Genomic DNA, 19,502 nt, shown 5'->3' with positions numbered 1-19,502 from the left:
GGGTAGTGGAACTATTAGCAGATAGGGTAACGCTTTATTGAACAGAATAGCTACTTAAGTAGATATTTTCGGGTGAATGCTTACCTACAGAAACAGGGAACTGATAAGAAATGCAACTTCGATCTTGATATTTGCCGAAGAATCCTTAAATAACCTGATTTTTGCGAAAGTTTCATCGACTTGAGGGTCTTGAGGTTACCTTGATTGAGACTTGTGTTTTCTCATAACCAAACCGGATCCTCCGGACCAAATGGTGGCTAGCATATGGCAAGCGCCACCTCCGAGAACAATGGCTCAGCCAGCAGAACCCGGGGGTGAAACGGGCGCCTTTGTTTACCTTTAAAGGCGGCGAAAAGAAGTGGATCATGTTCGACCGGACCCAAGTAGAAAGTGAAACCGCTTTGTCGAAAGGTTGCTATAAAAATTGTAGCAGCTGCTAAAGCGAGCTCAGTCGAGGCGAGCGCGCCCTCAAGTGACGTAGTGCCAACGTAGCGGTGGAAAACAATGGTCAGTTACATTTCACTTTCGTTTGTTTGTTTTTTTTTTAGGTACGTGATGTAATCTAACCTTTTTGTCAGTGTCGGTCGTTAACGTAAATAAATCGGTTTTCTTCCACGTAATACTTAAGTAAGGTACCTATTTTGTTTATTGTTTTGGATTACCTACTTAAATATTATAATAATAACGGACATTATTTTATTTTTGGATAATTCTTTTTTATGGAATTTGATTGTTAGGTAATTATTATTTTTAACTAAAATTTTATTACCCAGTTAAAATTAGAAATGATAAAAATATATATAAATTTAAAAAAGACAAAACGCTTCATGTCGTTCTGTGAATTAATATTATTATAGATATTGTGTTGCGACGATCTTTTTGTGAATGCATTTTATTTTGACATGTAAAATATAATGTACATTTTCAATCAGAAATAAATACATAAATCTATAATCTAATCTAAATAATTTCTTGATGTAATCGTATCATTTTATAGTACCTATTTTCAGAAAAAAAAAGGTATGAACTTGTTTTTATACTTTACTACATTTACTTAATTTTTTACATTAACATACATTAACTTACATTTGCACTTTTTGTACCTTTTGATTTATAAACTCGTATTAAATGTTTTATCGTAAACACAAAAAATATTAATAGTTCTAATCATAATAATGTTATAAATTGTGTTTTTGTATTTTATTTTTATATCCATATTGTAAAAAACCAACCTAAGAAGAGAAATAAATAAAAAAATTATAAATTAAACATACCACTTATATAGATATATAGTGAATATAGGTACTAGGTAGATACTATAGGTAATAATTAAAGTTGCATTGTTATAATGATGTATTGCGAGTTAATTAGTTCGTTAGTAGAGCGTAAACGCAAGGCCACCCGAATTAGCACTTTACACAACAAAAACACTTGTAATTCCCTCGGTCTACTAGAACTGTTTTCATAATCTTAATTAAAAGTTGTGATGCTCATTGTCTGGGGTTCATGATGCATTTAGTTTTATTATTTCCCACGACTTTAATTATAGGTACAGCCATGTAGGTAATTAAAATTAGCGACTGACTACAGAGTGAATCTGAGTGATCATATTTTCTATTATATTCTAAAGAAACATATATACTTTCTAAAGGTTGGTAAGTTTCAGTTTCGGCAGATTTCGGCATAAAAATCATGTTTCGGCAGAAAGTTCGATTTTAACCAAAAAATTCCCTAAACTTTCGGGCGCCGTGAAACTGTATTTTTGGTAGTGTACGACCGAAATTTGGCTTTCGGTTTCAGCATAAAAATCATGTTTCGGCCGAATTATGGTACGGTATTAGGTAATTAACGTACGGTTTCGGTCGGACAAAAACACATGGCCTGATTACATTACACTGCATGTCCGTATATATCCCTAGATAGTGTGTAAAGTGAAACACCAACTTCCATCTACGTATATTATCCAACTCTATCGAAGAATAATAAAAAAATTACCACTTTTTTCACTTTTGTTACTTTTTGAATTTCATTGGTAGGTAATTTGTCTTAGTTATTATTTTCATGTTCCTAATTTATTAAACATAAATGAAATGACTGATTTCTATTCAATTACGTATCACTTCCAGGTTATCAGGACAAACTATAGTATTGAACTTATTCAAAACAATCTGTCACAGACACAGCTATTCCAATTAAAACACAATGAATTCAATAATAGGCGCAAAAACTCCAGCCTTGATTCCGTTCAAGTACTTAATATCTTTTTATAACATTCGGTTCCACAATCAACCTTGGTTTTCTCAAGATATTATTTTCGATATTGGTTGCATTCTGGCCTTTCACTCGTCGGAAACGAGCGAAGGCGAGCAGGAACCGAGGGCGTAGGCTGAAACTTGCTCTTGGTTTACAACCGGTTAATAAAACCTCCTTGTAGGGCGAGTTAGGGCTTACTTTAGACCTTATATGAAAAGCACCACGGTTGAAATCTGCACGGACTTGGTACATATATTTTACAGTTTCGCTTCCCGGGGAGTGGAAATCTGATATCAGTATCACAATAGACCAATTCAACAATCTGGCCAATTCAATTTTATTACAAACATACTGCAGTAAAGACACCATAGCACCATCCTAATATAAAACCCCCGATTTAACCCGCTCAACTGTATGAAAGTTACTATCTATCCTGATCACGGCACCAACTGAATTAAGAGTTTAAGTGCTTATTAAAAAGATATTTTCTTTTTACTGGTGAAATGTAAACTTCCTCTTCTTGAGAACCCGGCTAAGAATTAAATTTGAGCTTTATTTGATACCTTTTAGGTACGAAGATTGCAAATACCTACGTAACCGAGTAAAATACGACTCTTTAAAAATTACATCTCGATGTGAATGTGTTATGTTATGTTAATCCGGTAGATATGTTGCAAAACCTAAGGTCAAGTTCTAGGTTTGCATACCTGCGGAGCGTAATTAGCGTTATATCAGTGCGGTTTATTTTTTTATCTCAAGATGTTATTCGGCTAAATTAATTTTGTTAATTTTTAAATAAGTACCTATCTTTAAATAATGAGTGTTATTAAATAATAATCCCGCAAAACTCTACGGGCTCTACCTAATCGTCCTTTCTCATTTTGGAAAAGCCCCAAAACACAAAATATTTAATTTAGAAATTAATAATTTACCTAGCCACTCGTATAGGTACATTTTTTACATATATAATATACAATTTTCGACCCACCTTAAAATTTCCGTGAAAAACGAACTAAACAACTGTGTACAGCCGTTTCGATTACGTTATCATTCCAATCAAATTAATCAAATTACCGCACGTTACTTAAACCAAGCCGCTTAGTTACCCCGACCCCGAAATATAATCTACATCTACTTTCTAAAAGCAAATATGCTACAATTTCAAAAGTAACAACAAACATTGCGGAAGGTTTTGGCGCCAAATCGGCCGTAATCGGCCATGTGATCACATAACCAGCGTAACGTGACCTGTGAACAGGCTTAATATTTAGGTAAGTAGCGAAATTATAACGGTTCTAGGGTTCAAAATTTAATTAACTAGCCCCTTAATTATTTTTTTTCCCGATTTCTAATTTTACCCTGTATGCTTAGTTTCTTAACGGATTTCTAAAACGGCACTCTAGGGATCTATCCTTTTTCATGTCTGTCTACATATATCAAACAAATACTATGTTTAATCGCAGATTGAACTTAATTATACTGGTTTTGAAAGCCTTCGACACACGCGTACTAAGTTACATATCGGAATGACACACGTTACGTAAAGTAATTTCGCTTTTAAAGAGACAGTTTGAAAGCAAAATGCGAGTGCCTTGCAATTGAAAATATTCTTAACTCGTTTACGAGCGGTCTGATAAGGTTAAACAGACAACTTATTTGCTATTGACGTACGAATTGAAAGTTGCTGAGGTAATACGAAACCATTGCGGCCAATGACAGTACTTAGCACGTAATGTTACGTAGTTGTTTTCAAAGGGACTCAACATTAGGCAAAATTATATTTTGTTCAGATATTTTTAAACATTTTGACTGCTCCGATATGGCGACTGTAGGTTAGGTTAGATCAATATTTTTTCAATATCAATTTTTCATGACTACCCCTTGACATTTTGCTAGTCCACGCGGCCCCCTTATGTAGGTATAAGGGCTAAAGGCTACGCGACGTGTCCTGTAGATTTAAAAACACCGTTAGATATAACTAACTAGATTAATCCACTATTGTCTGGCTTTACCTTGCAATCACTTAGTTAGTTGTGATAATAAGCAAGTACCTACTTAAAATTGTTTCAGTTCTAAATCTGTATACAAAGGGAACATGGAGAGAAGGGCCGGTATGTTCCGGTGATTGTGCTTGCCTTCTCTAACTTATAGTACATAATACACTTTCAATAGGCATAATGCATACATTACGTGGGCGTTTATGGTAAAACAGTGGACATTGCCTTTGTTTAAAATGATTAACTGGCTGATGTACGATTTAAGTCGAAATATAAACCTTATTCCGTTGTCATAAGGCGATCGATATGTCGGCGGCCGATCGTAAGATCAGGCATATCGTGAAATTCCTAGGCATATCGTGAAACGTGAAAATCTTTGACCCGTTCCCTGAATCGACGGAGCCCCGCTACGCGATTTCTGAGCAGTTTGCCCTTCGGGCATCTAGAGCAACCTAACGAACCTATCCTACCTATATATTGGTTTAATGTCACTATCGTCAAAACATTACACAGGAACATTACGATCTGCCTGATCTTACGATCGGCCGGCGACAGATACACGAATATATGTATTAGTAGGTATGTCGATGTCGTTGACAGTACGGTGATTTTCTATAGTCGGCTCTCATTAGAACATGGGAAAGTTTTTATTCTATTGTGTCATTTATGTAGGCGTATAATAACCAACTTTCGAGGTGATTTATTGGGAAACACAAAGGGCAATGTGGGCGGGACTTGCGCCTACGAGAAATGACACTGTTGCAGTTAGACAAAGCTTTTCTGCCTTCAGGCTATGTAGTTAATGGCATATGTTATATGACATTAACTGCAAACCAATATGGAGATTATGTTAGGTACAAATAAAATATATTAATTGTTGAATACCTCAATATAAGACAACAATAGATCCTAAAACGTAAAATTGCATGGAGGTTAAAGCAAACAATAGATAGCCGTATATTATTATTAATAGGTACGTATTTTTAAATTAAAATTTTACGGTTCTGCTGCCATTAGCCTAGGAAACCTAGGATGAAACTAATACCTATACCTACTTAAATAATTTTGCGTCAAACACGACACTGATTTTTATATAGGTACCTATGAGACCTATGTCGAATAAATACACCTTGGTTATTTCTAGTTTGTGATTGGCAGATAGCGTTAGACCAAGAAAAGTCTGCAACGATTTTGATAGCATACGCAGTGCAAGTGTTATTTATACGTCGTCATTTGAGTCATTTCATAGAAGTGAGCTATCAAAATCGTTGCAGACTTATCTTGGTCTAACTCTACGCATTTTTGTTTATAAAAATCATATGTCAATCACACACAGAAAGTCTCAGGCGATGTCCCCAGCAGTCATGACAACATATCAAATATACCCTCTAACTTACTTAGCAGTCAACGACATTCCATTTTCAAATGAGCGATCAATGATTGGTGTCACAGACGCCGGCGCATAACGCAACGTTACTGGCCACAAGCACGATCCAATTGCTTGCTATTGCGCAACGCCGGACTTCATACCTCGTGCCTCATTGCGACGTAAGACGGTTGCAATGAATACCATTGCTTACCACGCCACGCCATTGCCTGCTGCCTAAAGGGCTTATTAAATACATCTACCTAAGCTTCTACCTTTTTGTCGGAAACTCCTCCCGAGACCCAGAAGCAGTTGTTTTGTTTTTAAATTTGGAACTCTTTGTTATTCAATAAAAATTCAAAATAGATTGTGGAAGATGTACAAAAATTTGTCCTGTGGGTCTTAGGAGGTTAAAGGACAGAATAATGTATACATAACTACCTATATGTTATTTCCCTGTCCCTCTCAGCGGCAGAAAGTTTCCGATGAAATGACGAGATATCATAATACATTTTATGTTTTCACTGACTTATATTAGTGTACTATCGAAACAGTCGGTTACGCAGTACTTCTTTCTGATTGGTGCTTAGATGCGGGACCGAGACGCACCCTTGCACGGAATTAGGTAGCAGTACTTATACTTACATATCTAGTTCGTGTTGATATCTAAAAGTGACTACATCTGTGTAAATTTTAGACCGCAAATACGGCATAGAAAACCAGATACTTATCACAGTAATGCCTTCGGTGATTAGGACAACCACAAGATTGGATTGAGCTTGCTACCAACTACCGTTGCCTCAGGCCTAGGATCAGTAAACGGTTTACTGATCCTAGGATCAGTCAGGCCTAGGCCTGAGGCAACGGTGTAAACGTAACATGGTCTTACTTATCGCGTATGAGATAACAAGATGACATATGACATATGTTACTAACTAACACCGCGTTAGTAAAGAAATGAGCACAAAAATATGATGTGGTGTGCGATAATTTTGACTGCCTATGCGTATGGTATGTGTATGTACAATATGTCCGCTGAATAATCATATATCTTATTATAATTTTACCTAGTGGTTTGATTGAGCGAAAAATAGGTGTGATTAAAAGTGCCTGATTTTCTTTATAAAAGGAAATTAGATTCCGATAATAGAGCATGTAAGAAGGATACAGTTGATAATTATTCAGAAAGATGAATTATTATTGCAGGAAGTGCTTACGCAGCTACTTATTTAGGTATAGTCTGTTAAAAATTCATATCCTAATTAAATTGAGCAATTACGTTTTTATATGAAGATACCTATGCTATTTCCGTTTTTGTTTTATTTAAGTTTGTCTTTGTGCATCTTTTGTTTACATAAGTACAACCTCTAGTGAACGTCATGAGAATACCTACAGTATTTTCAAAATTAGAAAAAACGTGCATATATTATTCCGTTACTTTTTCAATTTTGCTTAACTTCCACCAGTTAAGACTACCAGATTAGTGTAAATATTTTGTTATTTATTTGTATTTATTTGTCCACAGTACGTCCTCCTGATCCTGCCGCTCTTCGCGGCCTGCACGGCCATGCCTTCCTACATAGCAGTTCCGGCTGATCAGATCGCTTTCGTCGACTTGTCGGCGTTGCGCGGGCGACGGGTGCCAAGACAGACGCTCACCCCTCCCCCGCCACCCCCGCAGTTACAGGCGTTACAGCAGTCGCCGCTGTATAGGGAGTACGCCATTCCGGTGCAGGAATACACCCCGCAAGAGGAGTATCCAGTGCAGTACCAACAGCAACGTGCCCCGCAAGAGGAGTATCCAGTGCAGTACCAACAGCAACGTGAGTAACAAGTCAATATTCTACTGTGAAGGACTCAATAGTCCCGATCTTCAAAGCCCTATCAGCAGACGCTTACAGATATCGCTCTGAATATAATCGGTTGATATCTTGACGTAGAGAAGCAGACGGCAATGACAGTATACAACACAATGGAATTTCTTCTAAGAATGACACATGAATGGTGAGACATGTTAGGTAACAAATTCTGAGCTACGAGTCCGGATAATGGCATTTATTTTATCAGCTTCAATTAGCTTTATTTTATAAACAGCTAGATATCAAGTGATTTGGAAAATTTCAGTTCCAAGATCATTATCAAGTTATTCAAGTTGGTAGATCGATTCAAGGAATATAGGAGTAATATCGCACATTGTCAGTATTTAAAAAAAAATATATAATATAATTGGGCGTGCACTTCGATCAACACGGGCTTCCGACAGGTCGGAAGGGATAGGCCCAAGCGATATCTTGACATTCAAATCATTCTGCCATTTTTCGCGGGGGGGAACGTGCACACAGTCGCACTTCTCACACACTTGCATACAAAATCCAATCTGTAATGACGACACAAATACATAGAAAATGACACCCTACACAGACAAATCTTGCACACCTCGATCTGTTTTTGTGTACGGACGAGTCACAAGTGTCACAACACGCACACTAACACATTTTCGTCAAGAGATGAGAAGTCGGATTTGTTGCTCGACCGATCCGCAATTTGTACTGGGCGAGAAAAATCGATAAATCCAGCAATTACATGAGACTAAAATATAATAATTGTGTTTAAATATAATTAAACGTATGACACGTAAAAAAAATATTACGTGTGAAATGTAACACCTTCTTTTTGTGAATTTGATGTCCCCGACCTCATTTTACAACAAAAAACCGAGCAATTAGGCATTTTTTCTGCTGCTGTGTTCACTCGCGCGTCTGGACTCGGTCTAGTTAAAAATCCGAGCGCAACTAGTTTTATTACCCGCGCTAGATCAGTTGATCTTGTACCTAGGCAGAGGGGAAATAGTGCGAATGCCGAATCCCTTCCGTGTTGATCGAAGAGCGTGCACAATCAATTAATATTGATTTTCCATGAAATATTAAGTAAATACCTAATTGTAGATGGAAGATTTGAGGTCAACCTTTCGCACAATGACATCATAACCCGGGTCATGGTGCCGTACCGTTAGGTACCTCCAAATCCCACAATAAAAATTCACACCTTCTCATTGAACTCTTTAATAACTCTAATTCAATGAAACGATCGCTATCAACTATTGTGAGCAAAGGTCACGCACGGTCAATAACAATCAACTTTCCTTACTCGCAACAGCGCATAACTAAGCGAGACCAAATGTCAAAGTCAAAGAGAGCGAAATTAATTCATAATCTGCTCCGTCCGTCAAGATATCACCACCACTTTCACTGCACAAAGGATTAGCTATAGCTTTCTAGAACACCGATATTGTAGTGTAATTAACCAGTTCCACACTAAATAGCGGCACTGACTTCATTATTACGTGAAACTTTTTTGACAAATGAACAAAAGGCGGACGAAAAACGTTCAGTTCGCTTTCTTCTATTGTTCCCTTTGAGATAACATCGACACGCTGAGCGGATTATGCAATAGTTTAACAATTGATGTATGCATGCAAATGACTTCGGTGTTTGCTAAGTGCGCTCAAATACTAGCTGTTTCCGCTGTAGCTTTTACATTTAAAATTGCAGTATTTATCTAAACACTTAATGGCGTTTGTCGTTTATTATAATAACAGTGTTCGAGTGTTTCGTAATTGTATAATAGTCAAGTCCTTAGACTCGGATTATATTCCTAAGTCCTAACACCATATTACTCTGTCAAATTACCTATTAAGTAATCTTGTTTTTACCAAAAGTTTCCCTAAGAACACTTGCCCATTGAACACTTTATTATCCATTTCAGCAATAGAACTAGCCCCAGAACCAGAAGCCCCTGCGAGATTAGTACAAATCCAAGCGCCTGCGCAGCACGATGGAGCCAGCGTGGCGTCTGCGCTTGCGGAGCGGCCGCCTGACTTCGGCGAGTACGTGGATTTCGGCGCGCACACGGGCGACAGCGGCGCCTTCGGCTGGTACGCCGACTACCCCGTCAACGGCCATGAGGAAAGCTACAGGAAGTAGCGAGGTTATACGTACCCGGCTGCGAGATATTAATAGTTAACATTTCTTGCAATGTTATGCTCGTAAACTTTTTTTTTTAAGTTTGGCTCTTTATTGGATGACAACCATCACATGGACTTTGATTGGTTTGATGGAGCTTGGGCTTGCACAATATTCTTTTAAGACTCATTTTTAGTAGTCAGTAAACTTATGACTAAATAAAACAGGTCAGAAATGTGGTCATTGTATATAATGAACACAAATTAACATTATAAAGATGAGCCATTTGTTAGCATTTATTAATATTTAATACCGAGGAGCTTACTCGCAGTCGGGTATTAAAGCCAAAGGCCTTGCCAATAGAATAATACCCTATTTATTGATTCTAATTATTAAGATTGAATCACTGTTTGGAGCGTTATCATCTTCGTTCCTTTGATCTGGGTATGTTATTTAATTAGTAAGAGATTACCAAAGACAGTATTCGATCCAAGTGATATATTATGTAGTTAGTAAAGCCGAATTACCGCACATTTGTTTCAAACGGTTAATTCCGCGTTGCACTTATTTTTATATTCAACGTTAGTTCCTCAATTAGATTAAGTTTTTTGAAGAACACTGTGATACGTACCAAGTTAGAAACTTTTTTCTACACTTCTGTGCTCTTTTACTGTTTATTTCTGCTTACCTACTTTTTACAATCACAGTCACAATGTCCTATTAGGCTATTATACATTGCATAGTTTTAACAAAACTATTATTATCAGTGTTTATGTTTATTCATTTAAAACAACATAGTCTACTTTCTAAATGTCATTGTTACTTACTTTTATAACTACTCTCTATGTTATGACACTATGTTGTTTATTTCTTGTCTTTATTTCTTAATTTATTGTAAACTTCATTTCTGTTCTTATACTTCTTATTGTCACGCTTTAGACATCTCTTAGTCACTGCTACTTACTTCTTCTTTTCACCTTATATAGCTTATGTAGTCACTTAATTCTTGTTCAATTTAAACCTCATGCTTATCTTCTTTACTGTCGTATTTTATTTCTTGTTTATCAATTATTACACTCATCTTTCTTAATAATTGTCTTTCATTATTCACTCTAGCTTTATCTATAACTCTGCTTTGATTTATTTTCTGCTACTATAATATTATCACTGCATTTATTTTTCTATGTTCACACTTTCCACCTACTTCTTTTCTCTATTTTACACTTGTATTACTTGCGCTACTTACTATATCTGTCCTTGCATTTTACTAGATCGCTCTGCTTCAACTCTACATTTTCATTTACACAGGAATCTGTCTTTTCTGACTCTCTTTACACTATTCATAACTTTAATGGTAAATTTTTAAACTACATATATTTTTATGAATATTTGAGTTTACCTAATAGATAAACACAATTGAGGAAATATTCCCTGTGCAATATTCTCTTGAATTTCACTTATACATATGTATAGCCTTACTTCTACTATCTATATTCTAAACTAACTTTTTCGAAGTGTCTTGACTTGACTATTTGGTTATTTATGCACATTTTTTACCTTCCTTTGTTCTTCATAATTTCACCATATCAGGACCAATATCTTTTTTTATCTATCTTTATTTTGTCTATAAAATACTTACTTAATTTTTATTTATGTACCCTTTTCTTCTACTCCTTTACACCTTACTGTTAGTTTTATTCATTTCATAAAAGAGTTTTATGATTATGAAATTAATTCCTCGTTTTCTTCTATAGGTACAGTTTATATTTTCTTTCTTAACATAATCATTATCACACAATATTTATTTTATAATTGAATAATTTACTTATTCATATGACGATTATTTAAAAAATCTGTCCTTTTTGATATTGTTTTCTTATTTTGCCTTTTTTAACTATTGTCCTCTGATCTCCACTACTGCCTACTATAAAGTTCTTTTGTATTTAAACTATTTAACGTCATGTCTCCTTTCCTTTGCTCACACAGCTCACACTGTTTTTTAGTCTTTATCACTGTCGGTCTTCCACTACAGCCCATTTTCTTTCTTTTTTTTTCTTTTTAAAGTCATTTCTGTTTTTTTTCCTTAGCTGACCCTGTTTAATAGACCCTATACTTTATCTTTATTATTTTCGTGTTTTGTGAGTTTTCTTGCATTACACTTCTTTATTTTCTATACTACACGATTACCATCAACTCAGATTCCTTCTCTTGTCTGAATCTTTTTCCGCAATTTTTATTTTCTTTCCTTAATAGCCCCTTACTGTCGTTTTCTAATATTTTTCTTTTTCTTGTGTCAGTCTTCCTATCTTCCTTGTTTTTCTATTTCTATCTTTTTAGCTTTTCCCGCACTTAATTTCTTTTTCCTTAATTATCTTCTTTACTTTACTGAACTGTGTTTCGAGATGTTGTTATTCGAATAAAATTAATAGTTATATTTCAGATCCACATCATCCACATGTATATTGTTATATTTTGTAACAGATAAAACGGAATAACATACCAAGTCAATCGATGTTATAGTGTAGACGACGTGTAAAATTTCATCTTATAAAAACTATGCAATATGATTCAATTACAATATGTTAAGCGTAATTGTAACTGTCTTTCTCTATCTATTCTTATTTCATAAATTCCATTTTCATACTCTTACCACTTTTAACTATTTTTTTCTTTTCATTTCAAACTGTTTTCATAAGTGTATCTGTTCGTTGCTCTCTTCTCTATTTTTAGTTTCACTTTGAACTTGTTTTACCTACTTTTAAAATTCCTATAGGTCACTTCTATACTTTCTTATTCTTGTGATCTCTTACTTGTTTTTGTGTCTATCTGGCGTACACCAATAATTTAAGTGTTTGATTTTAATTATCCCGCTTATTTTAGACTGTGCCTTTTCTTCGTATTTCTTTTCTGTGTTACTATTATAACTGGCCTTAGAATTTGTTTAGTAAGATTTATTTACAAAAGTGTATATACCTTATACTTCTCTTCTCTATGCTGTCTTCTATTTTTCTTCTTTCCTATATTTCTTTCTTCATTTATTTGCTCTATGACTATTCAATCATCTTTTCCTATGTTTATTATTGCCTAACTTCGTGTGTCGCATTTATTCTTGTTTACTCTTGTTTTTCCTCCATTTCTTAAGTACTTTATTCTGACTCTTCATTTTTTTCTATTAAAAGGACGATACTTATGAGAACTTGCCTAATCGACTTTTCTGTTATACTTAAAGTTATATCCTTCATTCATTTATTTTAAATGCCTATCACTACGCTTTCTCTGGTTTTCCTATCAAATTTTGAACACTTAATTTAATTCTTTTACAGTACATATGGGGCTACTTTTCCGCACTAGTGCGTAAAATAGCACTTTTCGTACGTATGTTGAAACTTTAAAGTGCCATATGTACTGTAAAACGTTGTTCGATACACGTGCGAATAGGTAATTCGCAACTCGTGTCGATTTAAAACACTCCCTTCGGTCGTGTTTTAATTTATCGCCACTCGTTTCGGATTTCCTTTTTTTCGCACTTGTATCGAAAATAACTATTTCCATCACATTTACTGTACTCATGAGAACACTCCTTTTTTATCTGTTTATTTTGTCACTGAATATTTTCTACTTGTACTCGCCCACTTACTTAAATGTTCATCTTTTTCACCTATTTAACTATCTATTTCTCTATATATTTCTCTCTCTCTCTTGATTTCTCGTATTTTCCCTTCACTCTTCTTTATTTTCCTCTACCACACTTGATTTACTTATGAAATATACACTTCCCTTCTTTTAAATTTTCCCGTTTTCATACTCTTTATTTACTACGCAACCACATGCTTCAATACGCTTTCATTCATTTCACTTTCACTACATTAAACTGTATTCATATTTCCTATTCTACTTCTCTTGCTCACTGTTGCTTATCGTTCTTTCCTGATACGATATCACTTTTATTTATTTTGCTCATTTCTTTATACATTGCACTTACTTCACATATGAACTTGCATAACAATTCTCCTTATTCACGTCTATCTATCTTCTTATTCACCATATTACATCACAGTTGGCCTTCATACATGTGCAAAAGATATCTGTCATTTGCTGGTCTAGCCCGTTCTAGCACGTTACACTAAACTTTTCCTTCTCCTTCACTACTTTCACTGTCCTTTTCTTAAACATTACCATCGACTTCTCTTACTATTACTATCGTTGTCTTACTATTACTATCTTTGCTACGCTATCACTATAATCATAGCCACGACGTAGTAGTTTTCACACTTCAATTTTTTTCATTATAATTTATTTCATTGCCTCTTTCTTTCCTAGAATATAATTTTCATATCGGACTATGTTTTATATTTCTTCTATTTTTATTTGCCTATCTTTTCCATTTTTCCGTTGACTATATCTTACCTTATTTCTAGCCGGTTCTAGCAGGTACTGAATCTTTTCCTCTCCTCGACTACTTCGACTTTCTTTTTCTTAAACATTACTTTTACTATCTACTTTTCTCACTTTTACTATACCTATTTGTCTTACTATTACTATCTTTGATAACTTTGATTTACTATGATCATAGTCGTGACGTACTAAAATTTTACTTTCACTCTTAAATTCTTCATTTAAATTTCTTCCATTGCTCCTTCGATAATATAAGCATTATTAGTGTCATATCGGACTATTTTTATATTTTCTTCTATTTTTACTTTCATATCAGCTACATTTACTATACCTTATTTCTAGCCTGTTTTAACACGTCATATCATAAGTACTGAAACTTTTCCTTTCCTCTACTACTTCGACTTTCCTTATCTTAAACATTACCAGCATCTACTTCTCTTACTTTTATTATATGTGTCTTACTATTACCATCTTTGCTACGCTATCGGTTTGATCATAGTTATGACATACTTAAATTTGACTTTTCACTCTTAAATTCATTATTTCAGTTTTCTTCATTTATGCTTCTTCTTACCTAAAATATTAATTTGTTTTATATCGGACTATTTCTTATATTTTCTTCTATTTACCTTACTGCTTCTATTTTTACGATAGCTGTTACATTTAAAATATCTTAACTTATTTCATTTCTTTCCTGATCACTTCACTTCACTTTCTTTTTTCTTCACTGTTGTTTAAAATTTTACTATTTACTATACTTTTATAACGAGTAATGGAGTCCTTTTTCATGGCTTATATAATTCGTTATCTAAAACTGAACATTTCACTATTTTTTCATCTTGATTTTCTTTAAGAGACCTATATTCATTTTTTAGTATTTTTCTTTTCTCGTCTTTACTTCTTCCTTTTCTTTTCTATATTCATTCTTGTTCTTACTAGCTTGGTACGCCTTAGTAGAAGTCTGTCACCAGTATTGTTATTTTTATGATGTTGTTAATTTTTATTAAACGTTGTTGTTGTTGTTGTTATAAAACGTCTTATTTTTTCCCTTTTTAAGCAAGATCCTTAAATACTCCTTGAAATTCAAACCATAGTACCTAATATGCATGGATCGGTTAGGCAGGTATACGTATATGTATACCATCATACCTATCGTCATCGTTACATGTAACTTGGTATTGCTAACACAGAATTAGTACGCAATATTAATAAAACCGCCCATTCTGAAGTTTCGCATTTTATTTTCATACAGATAACATATATTCTCGTACAATGATATTTAAAATAGATTTCTTTTGATCTCGTTAACAGTACACGGTTATAGAATAGGTACCTACTAACAAGTTTAGGTTACTATATACTACAGTAGGTTGTTATGTACTTACAGGTACACCCATACATATACTAACAGTTAAATCGTTAGAGCCGAAGAAATTTAAGCTTCAGAACTGAAGGTAGAGTAGAGTTAATTCGGGAAATTGTTGATACTCTGAAATACCAGCAAGATAGCTGCTGCTGTATTATTGAAACGAATTATCTTATCATTAATTTCAGTTTACCCAAACTACACTGTATGAGTAAAGTAAACTAAATTGACAAACTGAACTTTTAGACTTTATATGTGTCAAAATAGAACACGATACATTCTCAATTCGATCAAGTTAAACTTTATTAAAAACCTCAGCAGGATTAAACTTACTTATGGTATTACAGTTGCAACAATTTCTTTACTCTACTATAGAAGGGAAACGCACAACTCGGTCGTCCTGACTAAACCGCGACCTCACGCATTACAAGAAATTCAATATAATTTACAAGGGAATTTGAACATTCTCAATCGCATTGACACATTGCCAAGTTGTTTGGCACAAGTTGATGAACACTAGTTTTTTTTTACTTATCTGCTAGAGCATTAAACATTAATACACTCAGGAAAAATGTTGAATTTCTGTTCCTCATTATATTTTTGGAAGTAGGTAAATACTTATCAAGCTTTTCTTACACTTCAGTTTTCTTCGGCTGTTCATATATAATTGTTACATATTTTACATTATTTAATATATTTGAATCTGCAAATAATAAGCACCTTAAGCAAAACACAACCATTACTTTGGTAAAATTGTATAAATACTTTTTAAATATTCGAGTTGAGAGGCCCGAATTGCGTATTTAGTACCAGCTTATTAAAATACGACTAGATATCTATTGTGCATTGAACACAAATAATACTGATTGTTAACTTATAAATTACTTTTTAAGAAAATAAAACAGCTTAAATCGTAAGGGCTATTGTGTTTCGATAATCGCACAATCTCTTTAGCCCCGTTTAACAAAAATAAACGTAATAATGAGATTAACAATTAAACAATGACTAGAAAGTTTCCAAAACAAAGCAATCTGTCTCATTCAACATCTTTGCTAGCAGACGTTGCAAAATCGACCTAGTTCCCACACAATAAGAACTTCAACAAATAACGACACACGTGAAGTGAAGTGCTGATGTATTCTTTAAACTAACAGTTGGGTGGTTTTACGGTACAGTCAATGCATTTAATTTCAGTACTATTACGTACCTTGTCACAGTGACAATAGTATGGTCCCTAGCGACTTTCATATTGATTGAACAAGGTATGAAATGGTACAGAAATTAAATTCTTTGACTGTATATTGGCAATGCGCAATTATCTATACGCATCTTGACTAGATGATTGTTGATTAAAATGACGCTGTCAGTTTATCCTTTTTTTATGAGGCAAGAAATGTATGAGACCACCAACAGTTTGTTTCAAAAGAACACATCAGTTAATTCAATAAATGCTCTACCTCTCTAAGGATCTTTTACATACCGATATGCTCACGCCTTATCCACTTACTCGTACTAATTCCAATACTAAACTACCCGTAACAGCACTATTTGTACTTAATAAACACAATCAAAGGAAGAAAATATTTAGTCAGGTCAGGTTTTCGTCGCCTTTCTTTTGGTATAAAAAACAATACATGTATCGATTTTTAGCTTGTTGCTCTAAACCAGCGGTCGGCAACCTGCGGCCCGCGAGCCTCCCTGGCTATTTTGTATGTAAGTAATATTGACAAACGACAATATCTGATAAAGTCATAAATATTAACAAAGTACGGCCCGCGTCAACTTCGTTAACTACTATGTGGCCCTTGGCTGCTAAAAGGTTGCCGACCGCTGCTCTAAACTCGAAAGTTTATGTATCAAAGAACTTGAAACTGTATTTTAAGACCACTAACGTTCAAAACAGCATAGCTGTACAGGTGGTGTTTACCAGATCCTACTATCCTAATAAGACACTGTCACACAATCATATCGTGTTTCCTACGTTCCGTTTCAATTCCACACAATAGGACACATGAGCGATGAGACATCATTCAAACCATGACAATACAGGGTGGCTCTGGACTCGAGGTTCGTACTAAGAAAATATTGTTTACTAAGCTAAGTGCCGGTCAATCAAAGAAAAAAAAATGTGTCGGACCAAGCTAACTTTACACCGCCTTTGTTACAACAAAGTGTGGAGTGCTAGTCAAAATTTTGAAAAAAATGACGGTAATTATGACAATCCCTCACTTTGTTAAGTCAAAATCGGTGCGTAGTTAACTTGGTTCGACTTTATGGTTTTGCGTGAGATTAATATAAATATTAAAGTCAGAGTAAGTTATCAACAAACTTTGTTAGATGTTTAAAAAGAGAATATCGTCATGTGACAACCAAAACTCACTAATTACTGCCACAAGTTCAGAGCCATAGTGAACCGTAATAGTACCAAAACAACTGATTGGTTGATTTATATTTAATTGTTTTGTTGTAATTAGTGATTTATGGTTGTCACCTGACGGTATTTTGATCATACCTCCAACACCACCCAGTATGTCCATTCAAAAATACACTCTTAGAGTGACCAATTTTAGATTTCCAATAGAATAACGCCTAAAATATTGTCTATAGATATGTACAGTTTGAGTACTAGAACTTCAAAATCGACAGTTATGTCATTTAATAACAGGTACTTTCCATGAATTTTCTGGTAAAAATAATACAAAGGTATAAGTTTATAATGTTGATACATAACGTAATAAAGATACATAATTACATATCCATACAAATACAACAAAGGTTGTACTTATTAATATAATTTTGATTGTGCATGTATATAAGTATTGGTGTGTAATGTATATGCTACCTATTTAATTTACACTATACATCAAATACACATGTAAACAGCTAAATCCAAACAATACACATATAAGAATACACATACATCGTTATTTTTGCTTACTGTACCTATGGTAGAAAGCAATACAATATCCGAAAAGGTAATAAAAAGCGAAAAATACGTAAACGAAAATATTTTTACAAGACTAAATAAAATATTAAATTTACTACTGAGTAAATAGCTCAGAAAATACGGTTTGTATGCGTGACAAATGTTAAAATAATAACCACAGACTAAGATCATAGAGCACCATAATTTAGAAAAGTGTGAGCAATTTTTTATACATTTTTTATTACAATACAGTGCATTTTTAGCCAGTTTGTTTGTAAAAGTAATTCTCTACCTGACGACATATAAAACTAGGAAAATTCTTACACAAGCCTCCCTGCGTTGAGGGTTATCGGTAAAATATTTTTTTATTACTTTAATTTAATCATTTACCAAACTTGTAGAATACCGTTTTGACTCCGCTCCGTTTTGATTTTTTTTATGGACTACCAACTAGTATATTGCGTATTTGGTATCTCTTTGGTAATAGGCAAGTGTAATTTGGATTAAAAACTAAGTATTCATATTTAAATGTGGATATAGTTCGTTTTTTTAGCATTAGAAAAAGACTACGCGATCTTGACGTGTCTTTTTATTGAAAAACACTTTTGAAAAATAAGTCACGGCAAATATGTGACAATTATGAATCATATACGATTATTTACATTATTTTGCTTTCATAAGTAATATAGTTACTGATTTTAAAAAGCGTTTTTCAATTAAAAGACGTCAAGATCGCGTAGTCTTTTTCTAATGCTAAAAAGACGAACTATAGATAATGATGAAAGATCGTCTGTATGAGATTTCGTAGAAATTCTATAAACATTATTCATCTTGTAAAAAGTGAAAAAATTGTTATTGAAAATACTTTTCTTCGCCATTTGAAACCCTAACTCAGTTACACGTAGATTCCGTTACGTTTTTATGAAAATACTCTCGGTAAAATCCCTGTTACCTTTATATCCAGGAAATATATAGGAAAGAGACCAAAGCTAGACACTGCGGCATATATTTATACACATATACTATGCATATAATTAGCCTACGTTCTTATATTGAACACGTACTTACAAACCATTTTCAACTTTCTACATATAAGAATAGTAGGGTAATGCTGTATTTCATATTACCATATTAGTACTTCTACTTTCTACATTATATTGCTACATACACAACACATATGGTAAAACGGTATAAATTATGATTTTAATTATTACAGTAACAGAAATACACAGACAAG

The 19,502-nt window shown here is 34.0% G+C and overlaps 1 protein-coding gene across 1 annotated transcript; it reads left to right on the top strand.

Annotated features, from left to right (window-relative positions):
* Window positions 1–411: 411 nt before the first annotated feature.
* On the top strand, window positions 412–9,625 carry LOC134654221 (uncharacterized). Its single transcript, XM_063509691.1, has 3 exons — window positions 412–507; window positions 7,142–7,397; window positions 9,382–9,625. The coding sequence occupies exons 1-3, from the start codon at window positions 505–507 to the stop codon at window positions 9,597–9,599; spliced, it is 477 nt and encodes a 158-aa protein (XP_063365761.1). The 5' UTR covers window positions 412–504; the 3' UTR covers window positions 9,600–9,625.
* Window positions 9,626–19,502: the final 9,877 nt, after the last annotated feature.

The sequence above is a fragment of the Cydia amplana genome, chromosome 14, assembly GCF_948474715.1.
Source record: "Cydia amplana chromosome 14, ilCydAmpl1.1, whole genome shotgun sequence".
In the NCBI taxonomy this organism is placed as follows: Eukaryota; Metazoa; Arthropoda; class Insecta; order Lepidoptera; family Tortricidae; genus Cydia; species Cydia amplana.
The sequence above is the reverse complement of the archived record's forward strand: the minus strand, read 5'-3'. Positions and strand labels throughout refer to the sequence as shown.

Bases quoted from the DNA above. Each gene is read 5' to 3' on its own strand.
- LOC134654221 (XM_063509691.1), top strand. The intron at 7,398-9,381 runs GTGCCCCGCAAG...TATCCATTTCAG, and splicing joins AGTGCAGTACCAACAGCAAC to CAATAGAACTAGCCCCAGAA.